Genomic DNA, 11,247 nt, shown 5'->3' on the forward strand with positions numbered 1-11,247 from the left:
TTAACCGGCTGAGCCACCCAGGTGCCCCTCAGGTTTAAATTCTTTTAGCTCTCTGAGTGTTGAGACTAAGATTTTCTTTCCTAATTTGTAAAATGGGAATAATTCCCAAAATTATTCTGAGGATTACATTAAGGTGTATGTGAAAGCTTGCAATAAATTATAAAGGGATATACAAACACATGATATTATTAATTTTTATCTAAGTGAGTTTACCCATTGGATGACAATAAAATGATTCTATGAGAGTCTTGGAAGAAAGAATCTTTAGCTAAGATGTAAGTACTAAAAATATTCAACCCCAGAGGTACCACAGACATAGACTAATTTTTTCCATCTGTGCAGTTTAGGGTAGATTTGGCATACGCTCAATACCAGGCAAGAAAGAAACTATGGTTTAGGCTGCTTTGAAAGTAAAAAAAAAAAAAAAGGCAGAAAAGGAAACTATTTCCTTTTATAAGCATGAATGTTAAAATAGGGAAAGTCTTCATCGAATAATTTACCACTGAAGCAGGAATATTTGAGCCACATTCTCTCCCACTTTCCCCACTCCCCACTCTCCCCACTTATGTTCTAATTAGTTAGTTCTTTCATACATCATGATTTATAGATTATGTCACTTCCTCCTCACAAAAGAAAAACAATATAGATTATTCTTTATCAGCCATGTGTGACTCAGAGGTCAAAAGAGCAATTTTTTGTAGGGTACTCTCCCTAGATTAGTAATATTTAAAGACCTGTTTTTCAGAGCCAGGGATTATTTAAAATATTATGGCTTTAAGATTAGGCCCCACCCAAGATGTCTCAACAGAGCCTGAGTTTGAGGTTGAGAAACTGACATGAGGAAAAAGATAAAGGAGCAAAAAAAAGCTGTAGTGGGTCAGCTGATGACTCACTGTCCCTTCCTTGAACTTCAGGAATGACAGGATGAAGAGGGAAAAGAGGCAGTGTCCCACTGTAGACCAGATGTTCTGTGAAAGTCAAGAACTTCAGGGAACTTAATGATCTGTGTATGTTCTTAGGGTAAAGCAATAAATATAATTTCCATGGTTTAGTTGTTAATTGCATCCAAGAAAGGACACCAGGAGAACTAAGCTTGATTGCATTTCACCCTCACAACTATCATCCTAAATCTGATCATTTTATTCTCCTGCTTCAAAACCTTAATCACTACACATTGCTACTGGAGTAAGTCTAAACCGAACAATGGCATAGACTATTCTTCATGACATCATCTCAACCTTCCTTGATAGCTTCACCTACCAATTACGTCTCCTCCTCCTCCTCCTTCTTCTTCTTCTTCAAGTAGGCTCCACACCCAGTGTGAAGCCCAACATGGGGATTGAACTCACTACCCTGAGATCAAGACCTGAGCTGAGATCAAGACTGAGCCACCCAGGCACCCCCTAATTAATTCTTATCACATATCTTGGAAGGTATAGGGGACTACTTATAATTTGCCAAATAAAGCCAGATACTTTTAAGCTCCAGTGCATTTGTTTATACTATTCTCTCTGTCCAGGACTCTCATCCCAGCTGGCAAACCCCTAACTGTACTTCAAATCCTGGTGAAAGCATCATTTCTTGTCTGTAGCTTTCTCAACTCCCACTCTCTCCTACTACTCAGAATGATTGTTCTTTCAGCTGTGGTGTCATTGAACTCTGAGCATGTATTTGTTAAATCACTTATCCCGATGCATTAGGTAGATTCATCAGGTTTATCCTCTCCCCAACTCACTGCGTTCTCCATGAAGGCAAGTGTGAGCCCATCATTGTTCAATTCTTGGCACACCATACAAGCATAAGACAGATTTGTTGAATTGAATTAAATATTAGAAGAGGGCCAAAGCATAAAGGGATTTTCTAGGTCTACGAATTATGCTGGGTCTAGGAAGTATGTGCTAACTCTACGTACATGATTCTGCTTTTGGTCTTATCAGAGTGCATGTAATTTGCTTTTATTAAGAAACTGTCAAAAAAACAGTATCATGAATATATTTCTTCAGATAAAACATTATTAATTCATTTGTAGCTTAGAATTGACCTTCCCATGACCCAGTTAGCTAAAATGCAGCTGAATAATTTGAAATATTCTCCAACTGGAATGGGATCACATTTGGGGTTTACTTTAATCAGTGCACCCCTGTCTTGCTTTTGCTCTTCAAAGAGCCCCCTTTGAAGGCATGAGCTCAAGGGAAACCAGATGAACTCTGTCGAATTTTAAACTTGCCACTTTCTCTCCACTAGCATTCAACTTTTCTTCTCTAACTGAACACGCTAACTGAAGACATATATAATGTAATATCAATTTATTTTTTAATCTTATTCATTATGCCACCTTGTTCCAAACAGTCTTTAAGAGAGGTTAAAGAAAAAAAAAATCCAAATCCAAAACCAAATTGTTCCACATTTGGTCCATATTCACCCACAGCATCCCAGAGCTGATCATCAGTCAGTGTGATAGACTTTTGGAAAAATTTTCCAGGTACTAGTAATAGCATTTCCTGAAGTTGGATGTTGATTTACAGCAAAGGATTCTGCTGATGCTCACAGGTCACTTCTCTCTTATGATCCAGTATGAGTTTGTTCAACCTTGAAATCAGTCACTGAGGCCCCCTCTCGGGGTACATAACGAGGCAGTTGTTACCCAGCATGCAACCTGGCTAAATAAAATTGTAGCTGACTCATGTCTGCAGGTGCATATGGGGTACAGCCTAAAGAGCAAGAGCGGGAGCTCGAGAGTCAGTCTGTCTGTCTGAGTTTGAATCTGGCCACGCCTCTGAGCCGTTATGTGACCTTGGACAAGCTGCTTAACCTCTCTATGCCTCACTGTGTCATCAGTGAAACCGGAATAATAATATCTGCCTTGTGGGTTTGTTGTGTGGAATAAGTGAATTAAATCTGTAGAGTTAATTTATTTATTTATTTATTTATTTATTTATTAAGATTTTATTTATTTATTTGACAGAGAGAGACACAGCGAGAGAGGGAACACAAGCAGGGGGAGTGGGAGAGGGAGAAGCAGGCTTCCCGTGGAGCAGGGAGCCTGATGCGGGGCTCGATCCCAGGACCCTGGGATCGTGACCTGAGCCGAAGGCAGACGCTTAACGACTGAGCCACCCAGGCGCCCCAAATCTGTAGAGTTTAGAACAGTGTCTGGTACATGGTGACCACTCAATAAGTGTTAGCTCTTGTGTGTTATACTTTTCCATTTTTGGGTAAGAAAAGTGGGTACAATAAAAAATTAAAGGAAGGCTGGTCATTTTTACAACAAAACTTTATTTACAGAACCGCAACTCAGTCTGTTTTGGTATCGCTATTGACAAAATGCCTACAGCTGAGGTATTACTAAGGCGATACACTGACTTTAGCTGTACCTAAAATCACAATCCAACACCATCCCAGTTTCCTATTTCTGGGTGGCTCTGAATGCAGCTTAAAACAAAAACAAAATTCTCTTTATAATGTATAATGGCTTAAGCAAAACACTTCTTTAGTTTTTTTCTATTTAAGGGTTGGAACTGAGACTACACATTTAAAATTTGCTATTTACAGAGAAAGTCCTAGAGAAGAGAATAACTTAAAGATGGAGGTTTAGTTGATCTGCTTTCATAACACAATAACCATATGACTTTAGAAGAATGTAAATAAATAATGTTCCTAAACAGTATATATTGATAATCTTGTGACAAATTCATTTACCTAACATCGTGCTGAGGAATTAAGAGATTTTCTCCATAGATTTTAAAGTTTTATCTTACTCTATTTGCTGATTCACAAAGTCTTGTTCCATTTTAAGGAGTTTTCGTCAGTATAAGGCAGGATAACCAGTATCTATGGAAACCTAACAGCTTGGTTTTTTTAAAAAAAATTCCTCTTAAACTTTAATTTCCAGTTGAGCTTGTCATATGTATGCATGGTAATACGCATGGATATATGCTTGGTTGACATACACACATGTATATGTACGAATGCCCTTTATTCAAGAGTATAAAATTAAGAGTATCTGGTATCTCACTGTAAGAAAACTTCCCCAAGATTTTGAGGTAGTTGAGTGACACATGAAATAATCTTCTCCAACCTGAATTTAAGAATGCACCTTTACTGGGTGGAGGGGTGGAGAGAGGAAGAGGAATCAGTAGAAGAAAAGAACTACAATGGCTCAAATTAAATTCAGGTAATGAGTCTGAGACAGCAAATAAATAAATCAACAAATGTCCCATTCCTCCCCTCCAAAAAAGAGAAATCAGTAGTAAATCCTTCCTAATACTTTTAAAGTCAATCCATTAATATGTATTTTACATAGGAAAGAGTCTGAATATTATACATATCATTATCCCTCCCATTCATCGAATACACTCCTCTGCTGAGATATCTAATGTGTCTTCATCTGTATTCTCCTCTATCTCTGGCAAGTTGCCCCAAAGTAGGAAGTTTACACCTGAAAAGAAAAACCATAAAATTACTTAGTGCTGATTACTATTACAACTCAGAATATGCTATATGAAACATTGTATGTTAACATTCTTATATGAAACCATAGTGTTAACAATAAAGAGAAAAGATATTAAAGAATGTACCATAGATAAAAATGATCTAATATCATTCATGTAGGGCATAAACATTTTTTAGGCCCTTTTAAGCAAGTGCTTGAATTCTAGAATCTTCGAACTCCAAAGGATCTCAATGGTCCATTTCCTTAAACCCTGCCCCCAGGTATGTTACGCCATAATCACTCTACACTGATAATTTTCAAATCTATTTTAATGATTTTTAAGGATGGAGATCTTGCAAGATTATTTTAGATTAAGTGTCTCTTTGGAGGGTACAGGGGAAAGGCTTGAAATAAGTCTCCTCATCTCCTCAACAAGCATGGAAGTAGCTGGTGGCTTTTTCTGTGTGTGTGTGTGATTAAAAAAAGCAAGGTTTTGAAGCCAGTTATAATATGAACCGCAGGTGGGTTTTAGTTTGGGGGCTATGAAGGTAGACCTTTAGGACCAGGTTGTAGCTGCCAAGACAATAAACAAAACAACAGTCTAAAGCTTCCTAATGAAAGGACAGATCTCATACTGAAGACTCTAGTGTAGTACATATAGTAAAACACCACACACGTGATAGAGGGTCATGAGATGGTTTATTCTGGGCGCGTACTATATCCTATAACTTGAAAATACTAAACTGGGAAAAACACCAGTATTAATTGACTTCTAGGAGAGCCAGTGGAGTCCAACAAGGAAAGCAAATCTCACACTCTGCAGCTGTCAGTGTGGGCACAAGGAGGACCCAGTAAACTCTGGATGCTCCCTCCACACACACTGAGATAGTGGAATGAGCCAGGGTTTGGAGATGTGGTTTGAATCTAGTCTGGTAATCCCTCCCACTACCAGTACACCATGGATGGACTACCTTTACTACAAATGTGTGCAACTGCAGACAATATATATTATTTTTTGGGTGTATTTAAATTTTTTGTAGTGTGGCATTATATGTAGCTTTTCGAATTTGCTTTTTTTCATCCAACATAATTTTTTTGAGATTTACCTATATCCATATGTATAGCTTTAGCTCATTTCTTTTTATTTCTGTATTCTGTTGTGTGAATTAAATATGTATACAGCAAATATATACATATATAGCAGATAGAGCGCATCTCTCATTGCTTCCTAACTGCCCATTTTGCTCAGGAACTCAAGGAAACACGTACAAGGAGGGGCACTGTTGCACTGTTGAAACAGTGGAAATAATCAACTCTCTTGGTTGAGATACTAGAATCTAATCAGGCAAGAAGTTAGCATCTATTTCATGCTGGGGGGGGGGTGGATACAGATGTCTCTCCTATTATTTTCTGTAATTTTTGTGTGTGTGTTTACACTGTTTATAATAAAAAATATTTCCCCTCCAAGAATGAACAGCATTCTGCTTCTGGTAATATGGCATTGATGAACTAACAGGATAATAAGGAATTACTAGGCCAAAACCTAAGGGATAGTTAGAACCCATAAAGGTAAATGAGGGCTTAAGTCAATTTGCCTTTGAGGGCATTTGCCAATCCCAGGGAATTTGAACTGAGGTTTCTCAAGCATCCACAGGAAAGTTTCGGGAAATCAGGTCGACGTGTGAAGCCTAGCCTAGAACACAGACATGGGGCCCTTTCAGTCTAAACATTCTAGAATTTCATAAAGCTTGTGTATGCATGCATTCCTTTGATGCTGCTGATTCAGGTGATTCAAGGACAGTCCCAACACCATGAGAAACCCTGTTTTATACCAAGCCTCTGGAAGGTCTTACTTTAAATCACAGTATTAGGGTTACAAAGGAGAAGTTTGATATTCTTGGAGTGAATACTCAGAGACATGAGTAGCTCGGCACAATTGGTTCAAAGGAGAAAAAATAAACTAAGAGATTGGATCTGACAGAAGGAGCACCTTCCTTTCTCTGTTAAGAAGGGAGGAAGGAAATCCTGTGATACATCTGTTTCTCATGGATTAGATTCAATGTGAATGGAAGAATGCGGGGCTTTTATCTTTGAAAAATTGACAAATATTAAAAAGTAAATCAAAATGGAAAAATCTCCACCCTGTGTTTTGAATTCTGTGAAGCAGGAAAAATAGTATCAAAGCAGAAACTTCCTTTAATGTGTCCCATGATCAACACAAATATAAAACTGGAGGCCCAAGCTAGAAGCCCATATCTCAGGGGAGCTCAGATAAGTCCTTCCTCAAAAATGGCCTTCTTAACATCCTGGAGTCTGAAATTAAGACCTGCAAATGATGGGTTGAGAGCTACAATTGAACGCCAGGTGATTTTATAATCAGAGTCTATAAAAACCTAAGCATAATTGGCAGGTTTGAGGACCCTGAGAACCTAGCTTACAATTCATGATCTTTAGTCTGTGAAGGCAAATCAGCCTTAAGAAAAGGAATATATTTTAAGTTCTGAAGAAGATTAAAACATACATCTAAAAACCTGAGAGTATTGGTGCCAACCTGGATTGTTGAGTTCTTTAAATTGTTCCCACTAAAAAAATCCCCTAAAAGTCAACCTGGTCTCTTGTGTAAATAGATACTAGACAGAGAAGACCTGTGTCTTACAACAAAACTGCGTGGCTCCAGACAATATAAAATGTATCATGTAAATATCCTTTAAAGAATTGGTTGTATGTTAAATAGTTAGTACAACATACTGGTATTAAATATTTCCCTCGAATAAAATTCCATCATAATTTATTAATATAGATGTCAAAATGTCTGTTTTTATCCTGGAGCAACATCACCAAGTACAAAGGTTACCTAGCCATCCTCCCTCCCAGCTCCCCACTGCCCCAGCCTCCCCTCCCTGCTTTCCTACACACACACACACACACACACACACACACACATGCATAATTGACCATCAAATCTAAAATCTTCCAAAATTCCCTGGAGTTATAATAGGTATCAAGGCAACAATTTAGAGCAACTAAAATATTAATTTAAAAAGACGAGAAGAGCCACCTTTGAGGCTCTTGTACATAATGACAACAGCAGAAATGGTGATGAATTTTAGCTAGTAGTTTCCCTAACTGAATGTTTGGGATAAAAGGACTCAAGTTTCACTCTTTCAACCCAGGTAAGAGAGTTTCAGAGGGAATCCTAAAACGATCTACTGAGAGTTTCACTCAGGTATTGATAAATAAATGTCAGGGAAATTTCTGAGTCAGTTGTTTCTTACCGGTAGAGTCTAGTCTGTTAATATCATAAACTGCCTGGCTGTGAAACATCCAGAAGTGTCCATTGTTGCAGGAAAGAAGGCAGGAACAACATGGAACGATCACATGATAACCTACAATGTTCCCACTGAGACAGAAAGTAAATATAATTAGATACCACCTAATAACTGGCCATATAAGCATTTTTATGTGCTAAGGTAAATAGATAGACCGTATGAAGACCTCATTTCCTCCTAACAACCTCCATTGCTAGGACCTTTGGGATAGGAGTTACTCCAGTAATGTTAAATTTGACAGTGCTCCTGCCAAATGGGAAAATGGTCTTTCAGTTAAGTGAAACAATACTAACACATTCTCCATTTCTTCGCTAGTATTACTCTGTGCATTTTCCTTAAGCTAGCTTCTAAATGCCATGCCCTAGGGTCGTGATATGTTCTGTAAAGCACCCACAACTGATGTGCTGTGGGTAAAAAGGTTTTTGCTATGCCCAGGACTGCAGCAGGTTAGGTTCTTCTATGTTCTAGTTCAATGCCAGCACCTAAAAACTGTTTCAACAGATGGAGGAGTAGAAAGACAGCATGAGCCCTTGTAAACCAAACACAAGCTGGCTGCTCTAATTTTAGTCCTGGTGTTTTGAAGGAATTCAGAAATAAAGCAAATCCATAGCTTCTAGAGAAAGTTGCAAAAGTTTTTACTGTCTTCAAGATTATCCGTCTGATTATAAGTACCTAATTCTTCCACAGATTTTTTTTCCCCTATGTGGTCACTATTAAATAGAGTGAATATACAGGGAATGTTTTAGCTAGTGCTTTTTCTTTTTTTAAATGACAACACGAACTACTTATACCTTGGATTGTAAAAATTCTTATTATAGCTTGTTTCCACCCTGTGAGATGTGCGAGTCAGTCATTTTTGTGAGGCCCTATAAAAAAATACTGTAAAAGGTAGCAGCCTACCTAAAATATGTCTTCTAATCATAATCTGCTTGGAAAGGCAAACAAATGAAAGCAAGTTGTTCTTGGACCGGGACTGACAGTTATTTGTAAGACAATACTGCAAGAGTAAATTCTATGGCTTTAATCATCATCCATATTCATTCACTCATTCAGCTCATGTTTATTGAGCATCTACTATGTGCCAGGTACTGTTCTAGGTGCTGAGAATCCAACAGTAGACAAAGACCTTGTTCTCATGGAACTAACATTCTAGTAGGGACACATCAGATCATTTTGATCCCCTGTTAAAACCCCTTCAGGGGCTTCCCATTGGCCAAAAGTCAAAACAAAAAACCCCTTCATACCAAGGTCTAGATCTGTGCTATCCAAAATGTGGCTATTGAGCACTTGAAGTTTGGCTAGACTGAAGTGTGTGTAAATAGAAAACACACGAGATTTCAAAGACTAAGAATAAAAAATAGAATGTAAAATATTGTGTTAATAGTTTTTTATGTTGGTTACATGTTGAAACAATATTTTGGTTACACTGGGTTAAATAAAATATACAACTTAAATTAATTTCACTTGTTTCTTTTTTACTTTTTAAAATGTGGTTATTAGAAGATTTTATTTATTCATTTATTATTTTTTAAAGAAGATTTTAAATTACATATGCAGCTTGTAGATTTCTATTGGACAACGGTTCTGACTATATCTCTAATCTACTCATACAATTCTCTCTTGATGTTCACAATGTCTCAGCCACGCTGGCCATCATCTTCTTATTCCTTAAACATGTTAAGCTTCTTCTTGCCTTGGGTTCTCTGCGCTTGCTGTTCTATCTGCCTAGAACATTTTCCCTTGGGGTACTTCTCATCCTTTTGGATTCAATTCCAATGTTACCTTCTGATGAGAAGGCTTCTCTGAGCATGCTACCTCAAAAGAGCTTTTACCTGCTCTCCCAAACTCTAGAATTCTCTATCATTTATTATTATTATTTCCTTTGGAGCACCTTCCATCATATTAAATAGCTTCTTTTTTTTTTTTTTTTTTTACTAAGTCTCCACGCCCAATGCAGGGCTTGAACTCACAACCCTGAGATCAAGAGTCACATGCTCTACTGACTAAGCCAGCCAGGCATCCCAAACTTTATTTAAAGTAGGCTCCACACCCAACATGGGGCTTGAAGTCACAACCCCGAGACCTAGAGTCCTGTGCTCCATTGACTGAGCCAACTGGCGATCCCCCACACCTTATTCAATATCCTATTTATTTAAATATCTTACTGATGGTAATATCTTACTGGGTGGCTCAGTCGTTAAGCGTCTGCCTTCGGCTCTGGTCATGATCCCAGGGTCCTGGGATCAAGCCCTGCATCAGGCTCCCTGCTCACCGGGGAGCCCGCTTCTCCCTCTCCCACTCCCCCTGCTTGTGTTCCCTCTCTCGCTGTGTCTCTCTCTGTCAAATAAATAAATAAAATCTTTTTAAAAAAATAAATATCTTACTGATTGCCTTCCCACTAGAATGTCTAAAAGCCAGTGACTTTGTCTTACATATTGCTGTATTTCTAGCTCCCATATCAATGACTAGCACATAGCAGAACTTCAATATACAGTTTGAATGAATGAAAGAATGAATTTAAATCATTATTAGCACATAAGAATTTGAATATTAGGATTATAATTTATAACCCAAACCCCATTTAAGTGCAAAAAAAAAATCTCAGCTTTCTTCTCTCTAAAATGGGACTAATAATACTCAAGTCTGCCCACCTCTCAAAAGATAATAGTAGGGCGCCTGGGTGGCTCAGTCATTAAGCGTCTGCCTTCGGGTCAGGTCATGATCCCAGGGTCCTGGGATCGAGTCCCACATCGGGCTCCCTGCTCTGCGGGAAGCCTGCTTCTCCCTCTCCCACTCCCCCTGCTTGTGTTCCTGCTCTCGCTATGTCTCTCTCTGTCAAAAAAAAAAAAAAGATAATAGTAATAGTTTTCATCTGTGTCATAATTTGTAATCTATTAAGTCTTTTAACATTCATAACACTCTATAAAGTAAACACAAAAGACAATTAAATTTCTATCTTCTTAAGTTGGAAGATAGTTTATGTTTTCTTAAGATATAAATTAAACAAGGAAACAGAAGTTCAGGGGTTCAGAGGTTTAAGGAGTTTACTTGAGATCACATTGAGAGTAAGAATAGGGCCAGGGCTCAAACCTGATTTTTTATGATCGTAACTCTATGTGTTTTTTCCTCCTAAACTATGTTGCCTTTTTCTGAAAATGAAAGCAGATATTTGTCAATGCACTTTGAAAACTTGTAAAATCATATACAAATGTGCCTCAAGACCCTTTTAAAAAATTACTCTAAATAACAAATGGGTTTTCAATGGCTCATTGCATGGGTTATAACCAGTGCTCGATTAAGCCCACTGAACCTTTCTCCGTGCTGTGGTGTTAACATCCATCTTCCAAATGCAGGGCTATCTAGAATCTTGCCAAAAATTGCCATTTTAGGGCGCCTGGGTGGCTCAGTCGTTAAGCGTCTGCCTTCGGCTCAGGTCATGATCCCAGGATCCTGGGATCGAGTCCCACATCGGGCTCCCTGCTCGGC

At 38.2% G+C, this 11,247-nt stretch overlaps 1 protein-coding gene across 2 annotated transcripts in view; it reads right to left on the reverse strand.

The window, feature by feature from the left end:
• Nucleotides 1-3,262: 3,262 nt before the first annotated feature.
• The window catches only part of FAM72A (family with sequence similarity 72 member A), a 12,533-nt gene continuing 4,548 nt past the window's right edge, over nt 3,263-11,247 (reverse strand). Inside the window, exons 3-4 of one of the 2 annotated variants that reach the window (XM_006741807.3) lie at nt 7,708-7,832; nt 3,263-4,438 (exon numbers count right to left, since the gene is read on the reverse strand). In XM_006741807.3, the coding sequence (XP_006741870.1) occupies nt 4,344-4,438; nt 7,708-7,832 (220 nt within the window). In that variant the 3' untranslated portion in view covers nt 3,263-4,343. The remainder of the gene's footprint in view (nt 4,439-7,707; nt 7,833-11,247) is intronic. The other variant, XM_031037366.2, reaches the window with a different exon arrangement.

The sequence above is a fragment of the Leptonychotes weddellii genome, chromosome 6 (genome assembly GCF_054177405.1).
Source record: "Leptonychotes weddellii isolate Sample4059 chromosome 6, ASM5417740v2, whole genome shotgun sequence".
Lineage (NCBI taxonomy): Eukaryota > Metazoa > Chordata > Mammalia > Carnivora > Phocidae > Leptonychotes > Leptonychotes weddellii.